The 19,684-nt window shown below is 41.1% G+C and overlaps 1 protein-coding gene across 1 annotated transcript in view; it reads left to right on the top strand.

Annotated features, from left to right (window-relative positions):
* ADCY1 (adenylate cyclase 1) overlaps positions 1-19,684 on the top strand; it is a 142,973-nt gene that overhangs the window by 55,622 nt on the left and 67,667 nt on the right. The window contains exons 3-4 of the mRNA XM_061464595.1: positions 5,594-5,712; positions 14,603-14,714. Coding sequence (XP_061320579.1) covers positions 5,594-5,712; positions 14,603-14,714 — 231 coding nt within the window. The remainder of the gene's footprint in view (positions 1-5,593; positions 5,713-14,602; positions 14,715-19,684) is intronic.

Raw genomic sequence — 19,684 nt, 5'->3', positions numbered from 1 at the left:
TTAAATATGGTGGCGCTTTCCAAGCATAGCAATAGCAAAAGGGGATCTGTGATAGCCTGTAAAAATTGGTGGGTTAGATTTTGTGTTTTGTGTTGTAAAACCCTTCAAGAATAGATGATAAAAAAAAGAAGCTCCTTTCTTTTGGGAGCTTCTTTTCCTATCTGTCATCATTGTTAGAGAGTTACTATAACAAACAAAACCATTCGTGTTTCATCAGCCAGGAAACAAAGGCGCCAAACCTGCTTCTGTTACCTTTTATTTCTTTCTTTTTAAAGTGCCTATGAAAAGACAAAAAGCAGTGGCCCATAGGCGTGCAGTCTACCTTGAATAACATGGTTCAGTACCGAGGAGTGTGTGAAGGGATCAAGATCTGGAATGCCTTCCGGAGTCACTGCTTTCCCCAGCATGAGCTTGGGAATCTCTGAGTCCTGTTTTGAGCAAGCTCTGCAAGACAGAGCTCTCTGCCAAGCCAGGGTCCAGGCTCCCTGGTGGGTGCTTGTGTAAGCAGCAGCTCCAGAGGAACCCGACAAAGCTGACTCAAAGAGACCGAGTTGTATCCATTGCAGTTCTGTTCTCATAGGATTGAAAGGTATGCAAAACACTACATTTTTCTGCATGGCCTTCAGCCAGTCCAGACTGTAAGTTCATTTTCAAGGTGCTTTCCCTTGGATGTTCATATGCATTAGCATGAGAGGACAAGAAACAATGAAATTCAAACAACCAGAGAAACATGAGAGCCTGCTATGTTGAGGCAATGCTACAGTTCCTCTGGCTGTTTCTCTTCTGTATATCAGAAGAAATGGCAACAACTGTTTCCTTTGATAAAATAGTCTACACTGACTATAAATAAGATTTCCATATTGTTCTCTATTTATCTTATATGATAATCTACAGGAATACAATTTAGCATGGAGAAGCACAGCAAGTGTATCCAGTTTACAGGCAGAAAGTCATGAGGGGTCATCCAACTGCACAGCAGGCAATGGGAAAGAAAGGAGAGGATGCTGGCTGGGAACATTTTTGTGCATTTCAGTCTTCTTTTCTGGTGAAGGGAGAGTGGGTTCATAAATGATTTACAACTTGCTGAAGGAATTTTAAACTGTATCACGGTCTTTTCCCATACAGATGTCAAAATAAATCATTTTGTATAATAGGAATAGAATGTGGTATTGGACTGGATAGTATTGTTTAGGGAGACGCGTGAAATTACTATAAATCAAGGTGAAGATTTCAAAGGGACTTTGAGCAAGTCTTAAGTGTTTGCAAGAAGCAGTAAAATAAGAAAGACAATAAGGGAGACAGGCACAAGAGATGTATTGGGAACATGCACTGGGGACTCCCATACAAGCAGAGCTGGGTGGGAGAAGCTGTCCAGACCAGGGATGGGGACGGGAGAGAGAGCTGTGCTGTGAAGTCTCCAAGTTGGAGAAAGCTGAAGAGACCATTGGGGCAGAATGGAGTGCAGATGATAGAAACTGTTGCTTCGGCAATCTCTGCTGTCTGTGTGCTTCTTCCTGCGTTCCTTCTTAGGAAAGTACTGCCAGAGGGTGCTGAGTATTGAGCTCCCCTGCTATTTTAGAAGCCATGTGTGTGTGTGGTAGGGTGGCATGATGGCTTCAGGCTTTTCCAGGAGGCCACAGGCAACTTCCACTCCTGATCCTTGTGCTGTTGTCCCCCTTCATACGCAGCAGTCAGAAGGGGCCTCTGGAGGTCATCCAGTCCAACCACCCCTCAAAGCAGGACTGCAGCAATACCAGTTCTGGTCAACTGTGGCTTTGTCTAGTCAGGTCTTGAATAACTGCAAGAGTGATACCCTGACTCCAAGCAAGAGCGAGACTTGCAATACAGGAGCTTATACATGCAATTTGGATTGAGAAAGTTCCAAACAACAAGTAGTAATACAGGTTCTTTTTGGCTATTAACAATGGGAAGCATTTTCCATTTCTCTGTTTTTGTGTGTTTTCCTTCTTTGTCATGTGGATATTAGTGTGGGTTGTTGCATAGTGCCAAGGTAACACCAAACAATTCCGAATTGGCTTACTGTTCACATTTTGACTTGCCTTGGAGTCAAATAAATCTTTGTTCATTCTCTTCTTTCTAGCAATGCTTTACTGCTGGGGGGAGAAAGAAGTCTGGATGTTTTGCTAAATCAGTTGTCCTTTTCAAAATTAATTAAGTCTTCATTAATGGTGCAGAAATCCTCATTAATAAGGATAAGGCAGTTGAGAGAGGCAGACAGTTTGGCATTCCAAATCCCAGGCTAGGCTTGGCAATTTAAAATACAAATCTAATTAAAAATGCTGTGAATGAAGGAGACATAGGTCCTCATCTGCCATTTTCTTTTCATAACAAGGTTTGTGCAGAGAATGCAAAATCACTGGCAGACAATTACAGTCTCTGAAAATAATCTTTGTTTTCAGCATGTGATTTGACTTTGCTCAGCGTTAACACAGTCTAAAGATTTACAGCAGGAGAAGAGTACAAATTCCTAAAATAGCCTCAATCAGTCATGGAGCCAAGATTTCATTTTCTTGGTAGAAACCAGCTGTAATAAACCTAAACAGCATTGTGGATCAGCGAGAAAAGTGGAAACATGGGAACATTTTCTCTCTGCTGGGCCCTGTGTTTTGGAATATGCTACGTGTTGAGGTTACCTCGATACAACATCATTTGTCACCAGTAAGGAGGTCTGCAGCATGAGTGTTGGTTTATTCTATCAAAGCTGTGGCTAATTGATTGGTGCTCTCTGTCTCACTCTTATTTTTCTGACACCAGCCATCCCAATCAGAGGCAACAACTGCTCAAGCATGAATGTCACCACAAATGTGATCGGCCTTGCTTCAGCGCTGTCACTTGATCCATTCAATGCGCTAGGCAGCCGTGCACATCTAGTTTGCCTTTTACTCTGGTTTTCAGATTACTTTTATAATCAGGTCAGCCATACAGGAGCAAATGAAAAGTATCAGATGATGGTAGGACTTGCTCAATAGAGATACAACCAGAGCCCTCTCCCAAACCTTCCAACAGCTGTATTTGATGTACATGAATTCACTCTTGCAGCTCCAAACCTCTGAGTCTTTGAGCATTCCTTAGGCTGACCTGAAGGGCAGTACCACTTTGCTTGACAGATGGGATTTTGCCCAAAATAAAAGTGACTTTTCTTATTTTTATTTTTTCTAGAGGTTTAGATTTTGTCTTTTCTTCATTTATTTTTCAGTGTTTCGATGCTTTTCGTTGTTTCTTACATTTCCAGTCTCTCATCCAGTGATGATTCTTCACAGCTGCAATGCTGCTTTCCTTCTTGGGCTGAAGGGTCAGCAGTGGCCACCCTTTGAGAAAGCCATAATTGAGTCTTTCCTTTTCCGTGAATCTGAGGCTGCTACTCCTCTTTGTAAAGACTACAATTCTCCCTCACTAATCCAGCTTTCTTTTTCTTGTTTTCTTTTGTCATTCTTTGTGTTTTGCTTTCCACCTCTAATGAAAAAAGCAAGCCACCACAATATGACACCTGATATCATCGATGCTGTCCAGTGCTCCATCCTGCAGCTCTCCAATCCTACCTTCGCAGTAAAGTGTGTCCTTACTGGACATCAGAAAATTGGTATCCAGCATCTCTACTGCCCGATAGGTGCTCAGCTCATTTTGCAACCTCATTATATTTCAGTCAAAGCAGTAAATCAAATGCAAGACACAAGGAGTGGGCAACAGAGCTTCATAAGATCCGCTGTTGACAAAACTTGGTCAGCCTTTCAAAACAAATTTGTTTTGAACATTAACCCAAATTTTGGGTCACCCAAATAGAATTCTGTTGCAGAGATATATAATTAACATAGAAATTATAGCAATTAACCATTTTCTACCAAGGTGTGAGACTCTATATTTAATCTGAAATAGATGTATGCATAAGCTGTTAACAGATATTTAATTCCATTATATTCTTTGCAGTGTTCATAGTATACATATGAGAAAAATAGTAAATAGACTTGGTTAATGATCTTTAGCTTCAAGGCCACATGAACTCCACAAACATATGGGGGAACTTTAGTCTAAAGTAAATACCAGGGCAGTTCTCCAAAGTTTAACTTATTCCTTGGTGACATGAATATTCAATGTGTCTTCTTCCAAAAAACCTGTAAAATTAAAAGCCCTTTGAGTATTATTTGTTGGCTTTGGCTGGTGAATGTGTGTATGTGAGCAACTTGTCTGTGCAGATACCGTCTTCTCAGGCTTAATTGTTGTTCCTTATTTATTGGACGTCAATTAAAATAAAAGAGGATGTGGTTTGGCCAAGATCTGCACTTCTGTGATGTCTCACGCCTGCCATTATCATCAGATAACAGGATCACAGAATAGTTGAGGTAGGAAGGGAACTCTGGAAATCATCTGGTCTGACACCCTGGTTTCCAGCATAAGCTGCTCCATCACTTTTCCAGGACTCAAGGAGAAACTAGCATGTAGTTGCCTGGGTCCTTCTTCTTGCTCTTCCTGAAGATAGGATTGACCTTTTCATTTCAAAGATTGAGAGTGACCTTGAAATGATGTATGACAGCTCCATCAGTGGGGTGTATCCATTGGGGCCCATGGAGTTATGTATGTGCAGTTTGCTTAAGTATTTCCTGACCTGATCCTCTTCCACCAAGGGTGCCTCTGTCCTTCTTCCAGCCTTTCCCTGTGATTTCTGGAACCTGTAATTCCTGAATCAGATTGGATGTGGGTGTGTGAATTCATTCAGTCTGTTGCTATGGCTGAAGCAAGCAGTTCTGCTGGCTAAGCTTGGAACTGCATTTTAAATGGCAAGTGTTTTCTAAGTGAAAACAAAGCTGAAATAGGTATCTAAGAGCACCTTAGAACACATAAGAACACCCAGTGCAAGTTTTCTGGGTGGTATCTGTGAATGCGCCAGAATAGAAAAACTATAGCGGTCTTTATAGTCAATACTGATGAGATCCAACACGTTAGAGGTCCTTTTTATGCAAGTATGTGACCTATGCTAAAACTCTCTGGGGATATACCAAGAAGAGATGTGTTTAACCAGGGGTTTGTAGTGATGGATTCCGTAAGTGAGCTGGCTGGAGCAGACATTGCCACACTGGATATATGCCATTAAAACCGTGCTTTTATTACTGTTGTGCTGATTCAGACAGTGGATAAATCTATCATCCACACTCGCTGCTTAAAAACCAGCTGTCATAGTCCTTGTAATGCAACACACTCCATAGATTCAGAAATAGGACACACAAAAGGATAGCAAATGATCCTGGAAAGTCCTTTCCAGACAGATAAATTCTACTAACAATAAAGTTGTTATTATTAGTATTGTGATGTTAATGAAAATTATGTACAATTATCTGCTCTTGAAGCTGACTTTTCCCTTTCTGTATAGTTTTTTGATATTGTCTTTCGTGCAGAAGACTTAATAAAGACACCCACGCAGCTTGCAGAAGTTTGAGGTAAATGATTCATATTATTTATGCAGCAGATATTCTCAAGAAGCAAACTAGATCAGGAAAAGATTTAGTTTGCTAGTTTAAGACTTTTGAATAATGGTCACCCACTATACCACAAGCCTGATCTTGTTTACGCTTTCCTTTAGGAACGTCTCTTGATGAGTCTGCTGCCCAGGAATGTTGCGATGGAAATGAAGGAAGATTTCCTGAAGCCTCCCGAAAGGATTTTCCACAAGATTTACATTCAAAGGCATGACAACGTTAGGTAGGATTGATGTAACCCATGAAATAATTTAAAGCAGAGAGTATTTGATACAAATACAATGATGCAAAACTGCAGTCAGGTCTTAGAGGAAAAAAAGCCAGCAATGTAGCGAATATTTGTCATTTATGCAGAGAGGGGAATGGACACAATAGGAAGACTTTATAGTCTTCTCAGCAAATGATGGTGAATCAATAAATGGCTTAAAATAGTAGTGCTAGGAGGCAGGCAACTTTTTTTGAGTGAGAATTCATTCTTTTTGTACTGTATTACATTTTGGGTGAATAGGAGTATTTATTTTGCATGGTAACTCTTACACATTTATATTTTCCTGATAGTAAGATGGATTTCTTTGAATGCAATAGATTTTCCGGGTGATAGCATGGAAATACAGAAAGACAGTGTGATGTAAACTTAAAAATGTGTATTCGTCCCCATCATATGAGCATTGCTCCTCAGAGTTTATTGGCTGAGGCTCAATTCTGTTTCTCACTCCTGTTCAGTAGAAGACTGTTGTGCAAGGGCCCTCATATATATTGATTGTTGTTAAAGTGCATTCTCATTTGCTATTCTTCTCTGACCCCCCCAACAAATTCCTTAAAGGCCTTCTCTGAATTATGGTGTTTTACCCTACTGCCTCTAGCTACCTTTTCTCCAAGTGCTTTGCTTCCACACCAAAAACAGGTTTACTTGGTGGCACCCTTGCACTAAGCAAGGTGTAGGCTTAGTATTGATGCCACAGAACTGCCTTTATTTATACTGTGTACTAATATGGCAATGGACTAAATCCCTCAGGACCTCCTCCTCTCCCTCATCCACCGTAAAGTCGTTCTCTTACGGTTCAGCTTATCTTCTATTGAGATGAATGTAACAGTTGCAAGGACTACTTCCTCGTGACTCCTTGTTGCATCTGTGTGAGTGAGGGAATCAGAGATGGCTGTGATGGGAGTGTTTAAAGGACCAACAAATTAGCTCATTTTTACGCTGTAAAATGGAACATTACTGAATTTGTTCAGTAGCAGCTCACTTCTTGCTAATGGTAAAATCTTACATGATGTTGATCAGCATCACTATGTATACAAAACTCTTAGTCTTTAACCATCACTTTAAAGGTAGCTCTAAGTGTACGTCACCCCAGAGCTGATGCTGCCAAGATAGCATTATTGGTTACAGTCTTTGATGGTTCTCAGTTGCCAAAGTCAGGCTTCATAGCTCCTGAAGGATACACTTCAAGATCATAGTGGGCTGTCTTCCTCCTTCTCCAATTTTCCTTGCTTATGCCTCCTGCTTTATGCTGTTACCCCACATACACATTTGTGAGGACACTAAATTCAAGCATCAGCAAGGTAAAATGATCAAAATAATCATTTATAAATTATCATAAAATGATCATAAAATGATCAAAAAGTATCTGTGGCTCATGAGAAGGAAATAGTCCATAGTTCAATAGTTCAGAAGCCGTTTCAGCACAGTGTACAGATGATACCTTACTGAGGTGGCCTCAGCCAAGGTTGCCATGAAGGATGTGAGGACCAGATGTGAGCTTACCTGTGAAGACTCCCCACCAAAGCAACTCTTCTGTAATGCTTAGGAGTATGGTTTGTAATATACAAGAGACAGCTCTTTCTTAAGATTAGATGAAGTAATGTAGGATTAACCTTTCCTTCTTTATCCCTTATCTGGTCCTACAGGGCTGAGGAATTTACCGATTACACATGTATGTACAGTGGCTACTGTAAAAACACGCTAGTCCTGACTAAATCTTTTCATGCAGCTCTAATTCAATTCAGTAATTTCAGGTTGTGTTTCAGCCCTGAATGGAGCCCTCAACACGTTTTGTTGTTTGCCTCTTTTGGAACGGACTTTTCCTACTCCATTAGATATGAATGACGCTGTTTCAACACATGCATGGATAAGGGTACGGGTGACTGGGTATGTTAACAGGCAGCTACTCAGTCTGCTCTGTAACTCAATTAATGTTCATGAGATAAACAGAAAGTGATCAATCGAACTGCTACCAATTGCTCAAACCTCTGGTATAGCAGTTTCATTTAACCTGGTTTTTACAGTGTGAAATAGAACTGGCTGCTTTGAAAGAAGAGATATTCATTTCAGGCAACACACGTGCTGGGATAAAGCTACCAATAAAAAGATTCCTTATGGCCATTTAGAGGTTGTTGTAACCCAGTCTGAGGCCAGAGCACAGCTTGTGGCTATTTATTTATATGCAAATATGTCTGGTCTGTACTGTCTTCTAGAAGACATCAGAACTCCAAACACTTTGGAGTTTAACTTACCCATGTCAATGTTTTAAAAAGCTGTGATCACGAGCCCTATGAGCCTTTTGTATGCAGTCTTTCTGAGCTCATAAAACTTCAGGGTGAACTAGTTTATGTAAAAACACATCCCCTTTTGCTCTTAGTTTTAACAGTCCTCTTTAACTTTTTGAGAGCATTGTTTCTTAATCATTGCAGTGACTTATAGATAAAATTATCAGTAGTTTTTCATTAGGGTTGATCTTTAAGGGAAGCAAAACCCCTACAGGTTCCTTTCTGAGGCAGCACGTGCTATCAGAATATCATCCTTACAGTAAGTTGTACTCTAATTAAACAAATGGCCCAAGTGGAAATGAAAAACAGGGCACATAACCCCTCCTTACATTGCTGAGCATTTGTTTATACAAGTGGCTCCACTGAAACCAGCAGGACTATTCAAGTGCACAAAGCGCATGAATGAGCGTTGTTAAAAGTGAACATTTACCACCTACAGGCTCTTACATCTTTTGTGTAACTTGGCAGGGTTTTTCCTCCTGAACGCCCTGTAAAGTGACATAGAAAAGGGTTGCTCTGTCAATACTCACAGTTGGGAAGCAGCTTAAATCCCTTAGACCAAGCCACAGGCTTCCCTCGCTGGGTTTTAGCAGGTGCTGCAGCTTCCTGCAGTGCCGCGGGAGAGCTGCAGTCACTGGGCAGGCACTGGCTATGCCTGCCTGCAGGGATCAGAGGAGAGGAAACAGGAATACACAAGGTCCTGGAGGGATGACTCAGGCCTTGTCAACACAGCAATGCTTCACACAGGCAAGGAATATGAGATAATGATGCGTGTAACTTGTATGCCTGTGTTGAAACAGCTCAACACCTTGTTTGTGACAGAGATGAGATGACTGTTTATAAGGCTTTCTTTCCTGAAGTTGCTTGCTGCAGTGTTGCCTTGCTTTTATTCAGAATTTTTATACCGGAAGCAGTTAGGAATAGCTGTTTGTGTATCAAACCAAATACTCCAGGTAACTTTAAAAACGTCCTTAAGAAACCTCCATTAAAAATCAGAATCATGGAAACAGAGTGGTTGGGGTTGGAAGGAACTTTAAAGATCATCTAATTCCAACCCGCTGTCATGATCAGGGACAGCTTTCACTAGAACAAGTTTCTCAAAACCCTGACCAGCCTGACCTTGAATACTCCCAGGGATGGGGTATTGATGGCTTCTCCAGGCAACGTGTTCCACCCGCATAGGAAATAATTCCTTCCTTGTATCTAATCTAAATCTACCCTCTTTTAATTTCAAACTGTTACTCCTTGTTCTATCACTAGAGACACCGGTAAAAAAAATATCTCTGTCTTTCTTGTAAGCTCCCTTTATATACTGAAAGAGTGCAATGAGGTCTCCCTGGAGCCTTCTCCAGCCTGAACAACCTATCTCTTTCAGCCTTCTTCACGGGAGAGGTGTTCCAGCCCTCTGACTGGTTTTGTGACTCCTATCTGGATGTGCTCTAACAGGCCCTTGTCTTTCCTTTCTTGTGCTGGGAGCCCTAGAGCTGGATTCAAACACTCCAGGTGGGATCTCGTGAGTGTGGAGTGGAGGGGGACAATCACCTCTCTCAACCTGCCAGCCGTGCTTCCCTTTATGCATCCTGGGGTACAGTTGACTCTCTGGGCTGTAAGCACACAGTGGTGACTCATGTCCAGCATTTCATCCACCAGTACCCCCAGCTCCTCCTCTGCAGGGCTGCTCAATCCATTCATCCCTCAGTCTATACCCACATTGGGGATTGCCCACACCCAGATGTTTAACAAGGCCTCTTGTTGAATTTCATGAGGTTCACGTGGGCCCGCTCCTCAATGGATGTGTGGTTTAAGTCCTGGAAAGGATAACCATAGCTGTTACCTTGAGAGAGAAAACCAGTGACAAAAGCGTGTCTTGCATCTCAAAGCGGTAAGAGAGGAAGGTTTCAGACACTGCTGCTGCTGTCTTGCGCTTCAGGAATACTCAGTATCTGTTCCTCTGCGCTTTTGTAAGCAAGCAGGCAGCGTTAGGAGCAAGCAAACCTCTGTGGTTTCATGCAGGGCTTAAAATCAAGAGCAGAAGTTTGACAAAGCTCTGCTCAATAATTGATTATCTTTTCCCCTAGACTTTAATTAGAATATCGACAAGCTGTTGTAACCTATGATGCTGATCACTGTCTGTCTAAAAGCCAAAGGGATTTAAGTTTTTACCAGATTAGCCAAACTTCTTGATCCTGTGAAATTACTGGTGAAAACCTGGTATGACTGAAAGCTAGAGGACAGATGCCGGGTATCTCAAAGAACATAGGATTGCAGAGGTTTTGGTATAGCACACAAGCAAAGAGAATGATAGCTCCTTGGGGTCCCTTTGCTCAGCTGTGAGATGGAGGAGTAAGAGCATTGCTGAGCCCCTGGGCAATGAGGCAAGGCCAGGCTTAGCACTGTAATAACTACTTAGACTTGCTAACCATCACATTTACATGGCTTCTCACGGAGAGCAGTGCTTGAATCATGTGCGAGCTATGCTGTTGAACAAACAGAAGGAACCTTTGTCCTTTGTTTCCACTTTCTTTCCATTTCCATTTCTCTTCTTTCTTTAATAGTTTCAGTTTAATTGAGATTGTGGGATTTCTGCTTTTTCACCAAGTGCCCCAATGGCATCGTTAAGATTTCTATGGAATTAAAGCAGAGAGAGTCATATCCCCGAATGGCCGTTAAGAGAAATGGTTGTTAATAGGTAGTTTCTCTCTTCTTGTTTTTATATATGATAATACCTGTATTTTTTAAATGAGATCACTTGGCAGTCACTGTGAAGTGTCCCTTAGTACACTATAGCACAATGAGGACTCTCTCATGCATAAATAAGGTAGCCCTAGTTTACTCTAATCCTCTCTGAGGATGTGAACCTCCATGGCAATTAGTGATTAAGCTCCAGTGAACCAAGGCTACTTTGCTCTTGAATGAGTGCATCTACAGGACTGATTAATGTGCCTTAACACTGATGTCATTCCTCTAGTTGCTTTGTTTTAACTTTTCTAAGTATATCAATGTTAGACATGGCCTACATTTAAGACTGTTATTATTTTTGTGGGAATTATATATCCAGCTCAAAGGCAAGGGAATTTCAGTGTTCATTTGTGTTGTGCTGAGCAGCAGGTGGAGACTTGGACTTTGAACACATTGGAATGTATTTGAAAATATGGTTTGGCCCTGGAAACACTTCGGGCATATCACTGGAATTCTGGCACTGTACATCTTATCATTTCTCTCTTTAACACCCTTACAACTTTCATGACCAGAGCAAGAATTATAATCTCTTTTCTGTTCTCTCTCTGTGGCAAATATTCCTGTGTCCTGATAAATGCCTTCTGTGTCCTTCATGTTCAAAAAACCTGAGCAAGATGTAACAGGGGAGAAAAAGCTTATTGCATGAGATGGGTGATTTGACTCCATAGTCAAAACCCGGTATCACAGGCCAAGGTGCTGCCCTAATTTGTTTGAGACATTGTATGGCAAAGAGTACATGTTGGAGCTGCCCCACAATACTTGCAGTCCAAGTAGTAGGTGAAGAGGAAACACACGGGTACAGACAGGTGAAGAAGCACAAGAGAGACTGACTATTGGTCAGCATACCTGTTAAAATAAAATGAACCACCTAATGAGTTTCAATGCTATGTTTAGAGAGTCAGAGCTGTGTGAGAAAGGGTCACCCTTCTCAGGACTGCCACCTCCGAGTGGCAGCAGACTGTGGAAGCAGCAGGCTAGCTGTGCTGCTTGCGCTTTGGGTCTCCAAAGCCCCTGTTCATCCACTGGCTGTTTCCTGCTATCCCTGCTGAACAGTCATGTTTGTTTACTTGAATTTCAGGCTGCTTTCAACAGAAACGCAGCAGCTGCTCAGGTTGTAACACCTCATGGGTATAGAATAGAGCAGAGTTCCTCTAAAGGAAAAAGGCAGGGCTTGTACTCACAGCATTGCCCCCCCCCCCCCCCCCCATTTGTACCATGTCCAGGCATGGTTCTACTTTGCACATTTGAAGAGTATACAAATTTGTGCAGAACCTCTCATGCCAAGAAAGCGTAACAGCAGTCACATTACCTAACCGATTGCATTGGCTTTAAGATGGATACAGGTAACTGCAGTATGAAACACTTCCTAGGCATAACTGAACAACTGTGTCTGAGCTCATGATAATTACATGTTTTACCTAAAATACCTACCTATTGCAATTATATGCTCAGTTATGTATTGTGGCTACAGTTACAGACTTTTTTTGTATTAGATTATACCTTTTTTGTATAATTACCAGTGGTTTGAATCTAATGAGCGTTTTTCAAGTGTTTAAAGGCTTAACAAGAATCCCATCTTGACTTATTAAGGTAGTCATATGTAAAATAACTTTCAGCTTAGCTGAATGATTATGCATAAATGTATTTTCTGTGTTCTGTGCTTAAATAATTGAGAGTTTTGATGTAAGTCTACATGTCAGCAGTGTAATGGTTGCTCTGTTAGTCATCAAGACATTGTTATATAGTGTCCACAAGCACTGGGCATTTCTAGTTTGTGTGTATGTGTGTGTTCTTCATTGCTAAAGACCTCTGTAAAGAGAGAACATTGTTATTACCTTAAAGGCCTAACTCCGCACCCTAAATGCTGATTTTGTTGGTGATGTGGGAGCTATTATTGTAAATGTGGTTAGACAGGAAAAAAGTGGAATGCTGTATTTAAAATGGAAGTAGAAAAATCAATCAAAATGTAGAATGTGCAAAGGATGAGTTGTGAAATGGCAGCAAGGCTGGCAGAAGCTGTTATAAAGCAGCATCTACATTCCATAAAACAGGATCTAATTAAAACTTGGAAACTACGTGACACGTTGGATAGCAACAGTTGTTGTTTTTTCTTCTGTCTTTTTCAACTGTATGAATTCTGATGTGAATTTAGGTCATAGAGTAAATGGGTCATAAAGCAAGCTATATGGAAGACCTTGCTGCACATTTAAGTACATTGGAAAATCTTCAAGGAATTTAGGAGAATGATTTGATATTACTGATGAATTTGCAGAAAGAACAGCCTAGGGCTGTCGAACAGCAGCAGAATTCAGGGAGTAAGTAGATCTCTGTGGGCAAATATGCAGAGCACTTTGTTGGCATTATTGGACTCTATTATTATTATTATTATTGTTATTGTTGTTATTATTGCCTTTTACCTTCTTCATCACATGGTTGGTTCACACTCATGATAGCAGAGACACGCATCAGTAAAATTAACTAAATGCTGAATGTTTCACTATAAGAAGCCTTTTTGTTGTGTTTAAACAGCAAAGGAATGGAAACCCATTTTTTTTTTTCCTAAACTCAGGTCATTTGGAGCAACTTTCTCATAAAGCTTGCTCAGAGGAGAAGAGAGTGGGGAGACTACCCCAAGGATTAGCATGACAACACAGAGGCTTTGTGTGTAGATTAAAGCCATTGAACTTTGAATGAGTTGGTTTTGTGCATTAGGGATACATTACCTAACCTGCTCCGGTGGACATGGGAGTTTAGCAACTGGGTTAAATGAAATTATAGAAGCAGGGGATAAGTAAGGAGTTGTATTTGCTCTTTTCTGTGGCTCTATGGTGAATGGGAAATAGTAGACTTGTTAATCTTGCTTTTCTAGCATCTGATTTTTAACTGTAGAGTGAATGTTTGTTGAGGGGAAGGAGAGTATATAATGCTTAATTTAACTTACCATTTACAAGCTAAGTTTTACACGAAGTCAGGTATACCCAGGCCGTGTAGCCTGGGACTCTTTATTAGCATTTGCATAAATAAAGACTTGTTTGACATTTATAGTCTGGGTGTTGGAGATAAATGCATCAAATTCCTGCAGTGGGCTCTGGGCCTCTACCAGCAGATGAAGGATTCGAGGTAATTAAAAGGATCAGAGCTCCATACTATCTGCACAAGAATTTTTACCCTCTCTCTCACTTTCAGCTATCTCCCTTATCGTCACAGATGGGTAGGAATTGTTAAAGCAGTTTAAACTGTCAGACATCAAAACCTTGCTAACATTGATGGAAGCTGGACACTTACCTGAGCCACACAGCATGGTACAGAGAAGCCTGGCCTGACACTGCGGATGCTGGCTCCTCACAAGGAGCTGTAACACCACATCACAGAGCTACAGTACACGAGTTACTGACTCCTATCTTTCAGTACCTCATGCAATATTTGTCAGTTTGGCTGTGGGACTCCACCAGTCCAAAACCTGTCTTTGAAAACAATCTTGCTGAGAAGATCCTAGCTGAAAAGAGGAGACATAGTTGTTCTTTCTGCTCCTTGAAGTGGTCATGGGGAAACCTCATGAACAAGGTCCTTTCCCATATCTACACTGGATAGGTATACACGATAGATACACAGGCATTGAAAGTGTTCCAGGGTTCTCTACAACAGCTGACAGCACCAGGCTGATTCCTATTTGTCTGAATCTTTGCCATTTCCAGCTAGCACTTTATTGATAGTGTTTCAGAGCTTGTTTGAGTTAGTGATTTGGATCATGCTATAAAAGAGGATAATGAGACGGTGAAGACATCTTCTGTACTGATGCCTCTGTGTCTTTTCTTTCTTTACAGCATTCTGTTTGCAGACATTGTGGGGTTCACTAGTTTGGCATCACAATGTACTGCCCAAGAGCTGGTGAAGCTGCTGAATGAGCTCTTTGGCAAATTTGATGAATTAGCTACAGTAAGTACAACATTCTTATTTCAGTTGAGTTTAAATTCCCCTCTGAAAAATGATGCATGAGTTACATGTTAGAAATCTGTAACAGACTGATATAGCCCTGTGTGTTGTGAGCATTTAAAGCTTCCTATTTTTTATTAGTATTCTGGAGAGAAAACAGTCTATTTAAATTGTTAGGGAAAGAAGCTTACATTCCTGTTTTTAATGTAGTTTCCCCCCCCTCCTTGGAGGCCGTCAGTGCTCTTCATTGGTTTTGTTTCCACAAAATAGAGATAATATTTCAATATTTACATTTCCATCCTGCATGGGGAAAAAAACAAGATAATGGAAACTGTGACTATTGGCAGGATGGCATAAAACTACTTTCTGTGATAATAAGAAGCTAGAGAGTAAAATCAGCTCTTCACAGAGAGCACTCCTTGTCACTGAAATGATGGAAGCTTTTCAGGGAGGCTATTGTAGGCAAAATGGGCTCCATATCATAACTGATGCTTATGTTTTGGTGATTGCACTTACATTGTGCCAGATTCCCCAAGGAAAAGAAAATGAGAGAAATGTTCCTTGCTTATGACTCCTAGTAGTCTAATGGTACCACAACCACTTGACAAGAAATGAGAGGAATGGACATGCCTGAAAAAAATCACACATCTTGCTTCAAATTACATTTAACAATATGCTGAAAAGGTGTTTTCCCCTTGAACAAAGCAAAACTTCCTCAAATCTATGATGGGAGGACATCCCTGAGAAGTATCACCTCCACATGAATTATGCTTCTCTGCTCCATAGCTGTCTTGTCTTCAGACTGTGCAGCAGCCTAAAGAAATTTCTTCAGGTTCTCAACATCCACGTTTTTTTCAGTCCAAACTCAATTTCCTTGACATAGCCTTCCACATGAGATCTGAAGCCTGGGGACACTTTGCATCTATGGCTCCTTCTTGATAAACAGCTCTCAAGGACCCCAGGGAGAAAGAAATCTCCTGGTCCACAAGAGGCCAGGATTGACAAAGACCTATTCTTAGTTAAAGGGGTTATCATTTGTTTAGGTGCTATGTCCTGATTTGCATTTGATGTCCAACTCATAACAGAGTGGAACTGTTGTGTGTTCCCTTTTTCCAAGAAAAACAAAAGGTTAACTTAGATGCTGAGATGAAATGGAGGTGTGGGTTTTTGGCATGAATTTATAACACACTCACAGGCTTTGCACAACCAATTCATTACTAGAACTGCAGGCAATCCCTCAGAGAGAGCACAGGTCCCCAGAGTGCTTCATAGATGTATACCTTAGACATAAAAGGGACTGCCACACAGATGAGCATTGGCAAAAGCTTAAATGGCTTAAAAAGTTTGGTCTCCTGACTTTAATTTCATTACTGAATTTCATCCTCCAAATGTCAACCAGCCGTAGAATCCCAGACTGGTTTGGGTTGGAAAGGACCATCATCTTGTTCCAGTCCACCTGCTGTGGGCAGGGACACCTTCAACTAGACCGGGTTGCTCCAAGCCCCTGTGTCCAACCTGGGCTTGAACACTGCCAGGTATGAGGCAGCCACAGCTTCTCTGGGCACCCTGTGCCAGCACCTTAGCACCATCACACAGAAGAACTTCTTTGTTGTATCTAAGGCTGAACTTCCCATGTTTTCAGTTTGAACCCATCACCCCTTGTCCTGTCCCTGCAGTCCCTGATGAAGAGTCCCTCTCCAGCATCCTTGTAGCCCCCTTCAGACACTGGAAGCTGCTCTGAGATCTCCACACAGCCTTCTCTTTTCCAGGCTGAACAGCCTCAATTTCCTTAGTGCTTTTAAAATTTATAATGCTGTCATCTGTGGAGTCATCTGAGCCATGAAACACAAAGCAGTGTAGTAGAATGGGAGTACTTGTGACATAGCAGGAGATCAGATGTGCACACAGAAATGCACAAGCCTGTGACACAGGACATAGCCCTGAAACAAGGGAGGTGGCTACTGTACCCTGCTTGCTCCCTTAGCAGTTGCCAGATGGAGCCAACCGGAGGTGTCAGTGACATCTCAGTCAGGGTGCCAGGCACATGTTAGCTTGTGATGTGAGGCTACTTGTTTGTTAGGGAAGAAGCAGATTTGAGACAGCAGAGCTAAAAACACTTAGCTTTTCTATCCAGGCTGCATACATTCTGTTTCCAAATATGAAAACAGATCTCATGGTTTCTTTCAGGTATGTGAGGAAGATTTGTTACTTGTGCTTCTAGCTCAGACTGTGCTGCATCGGGTGTGATAAAGCACAGAACGTATGCGCTTTCCTTGGCGCCTTCTGATGTGGTAAAGGGAGACTTGTTACTGTGTCTCCCCCAGACAGAAGAAATGTGCTGGGAAATGTAACGTTTCAGAAGGATTCTGATCTCATGTTTATAACAACTTCTAGATACTCATTATTAGATCAAAACAGAGCACTAGGCTGATTTTAAATCAATGCTGTGCTTTAGCATTCAGAATGATGAAGGAGGAAACCTCAGGGACTTTAAGGAAGACTGTATTGGTGATAGGTACTTTGGCTGTGAGAACTGAACTGTGGTGTGCATGCTGTGTGCTGCTGCTTCTTGGGAAGCAATGTCAACTGGAAGGGGCAGTTTATGGCAGCCTTTGTTGAAACAGCTGTCCTGTCTAAAAACTGTAATGCTTAAAAAGTCCCTGTCACCACTGTGGGAAGCGTAGTAAGTGTAAGGCAGCGTATATTTGTTCGAAGTCGCATGAAGAGTCTTGGCATTTTGGCACATTGACACATTATGGGAATAGGGAGTCTTTGATTTTGACAGTAGAGTTCATAAGCTGACCAGAACCAGGTGCTTCAGACAAACACATAAAGCTCTTTTTGAGAGATCTGGGACAATTGAATCCTAACGTTCGTCCCTCTGACGTTTAGAAGCCAGTTTATGCTTTTTAGCATTAGATTTTTCTATCTTCCTATATTCTGCTTCCTTGAATTTTTGGTAAGGCAAATAGTTTTTGAAATGCTATGCCTCTTTTAAAATCACATATAAATTTGTGAATATCAATTTATATATAATATATTCAAATATATACAAAAATATAAATACAAATATAAATACAGCTTGTAACAGGGAGTTCTGAATGCAAACCTTAGGTTTCAATTTATTGGCATTCAATTCCTTTGAAAGCTTGTTTGAGCATTCTGTTTATAGAGAAGGAAGAAAAGTCCTGGTCTTCTTACTCCCTACAAGAAATGATTTGTAGTTCTATCGTGTTCTTACTTTTTCATTCACCTCTAGAGAAAACACGTTTTTCAAAAGCTTACCTTGTACAGGTTATTTTACCTTGTAAATCTCGGAGTCTTTGAACTCTGTTAGGAGAAGAGGTGATCTGAATGCAGTTCTTAAACTGATGGCATCTTTTCTGTGTTCACAATAGCACTGTTTGGTTTCTTCAAGAAACAATCTCAGATACTCTTACTTTACATGAGACTTTTTGGTCTCAGTAACTTGTAAGTCTGTGGGCTAACTTCAGTCACAAGTGAGTCTCAAAAATATAAAGCTAATAAAAAACGAGTGGTAGTATTAGTAGGCTTGCAGGAGTGTAACTTCATCCTAGCAGCCACCAGAGAATGCACATGGGGCTGTGAGGAATGCTTCAGGGTTCATTTGTATATCTGGTTACTGAAGTACCTGTAATGCCACAGTCTTTAGGCACCCTGGTTTTCTGAAAGCCTTTTGAGTAAGTTTGCCCATGTAGAGATTCCCTTGGGATTGTGCACAATAGCAAGCCGCCTTCTTGAACTTACACAGCTGGTTAAGTTTCTCATAAGGCCTGTGGATAATAAAAAGAATGATTTTGCATTAATTTCTATTGGATTTTATCTGCTGTCCAGGCTTAGTTTACTTTGTTCAGTCTGTTACTTCTGAAGCTCCTCACTTTCTTCCAGTTTCAGTAAAGCAAGAGTAGCATTGTGCAGTCTGGTAGTCATTCTGCATTGCATGGTATCAACAAATGCTTTAAACAGCTGGTCTTTGCATGAGATATTCAGGTGCTTTTGCAGTTAACCTTCAGCCTCTCCTGGGGAGTTAAAATGAAGACTGGCCATGTAGAGGAAGCTCCAACACTATAGCTAGCTTCCACTTCATCATGCTTCAGCTTACTTGTGTGACAAATTTTAGTGACATACAATCGTTTGCATCATGTTGGGTTTAGGTTCCCAAGGGATTCTTGGACACCCCACACTTAGGCTGGGTGCCTTGTTACTGTAATACACTGTGTATTTCAGTGCATTTGGTTTTCATGCTTTGGCATGGATTTACTGCGGCTGAGGGAGGTTCTCAAGGCTTTGGTTACCCAAGTAGCATCACACAGTTGCTCATGCCCCTGCTCGTGCGCTGTCATGGTCACAGCTCCACTATCTTGTGATACAGTTCAGCCTTACCCAAAATATTTTACCTGTAATAAGTTATCTTAATAGTAAAGAGGGGGCATTTATCCAGCGTCCTGCATTGTAATGCAATGGGTTTGCTTTTCAGAGGAATTCTGATCTTCTTCAATTGTTCTTTTCTTTGGTAGACTTCTCTCCCATACTTCCTACATCTAGTATATGTGGAAAAATAATTGTATTTACAGATCCTGTTATTTCTAGTTCAAATCCCATGTTAGTGCATCTTGGACTTCTAAGACTTTCCATTTACAAGTGAATAAGGATAAACAAAGCTCAAGCTCTTCAGAGGACATCACTAGAAGTGGATTTTGATATCTGAATGAAAGATCTTACCCATTCATGCCACTTCTGGCATCTCATCCATTAGCCAGGCTGACACACACCGCTTCCTTGTTCTTTCCATATGCAGTATGTATACCTCCAGGCTTCGCCAGTGTTTGTAGGTTGGGTCTATTTTTATCTCTTTCCATTTTAGTTTAGAATCCTTCCCTGATTACCTCCTCAGCTTTTAACAAGTTTTACTCTCGAAATATCAATGTTACTGAAGTGGCTTTTTGTACCTG

This window comes from Pezoporus flaviventris, unplaced genomic scaffold (assembly GCF_033815535.1).
Source record: "Pezoporus flaviventris isolate CSIRO_AGI_PZ_B2104156 unplaced genomic scaffold, CSIRO_AGI_Pfla_v1 ptg000037l, whole genome shotgun sequence".
Taxonomy (NCBI): Eukaryota; Metazoa; Chordata; class Aves; order Psittaciformes; family Psittacidae; genus Pezoporus; species Pezoporus flaviventris.
This window is presented reverse-complemented; position numbering and strand designations above follow the sequence as displayed.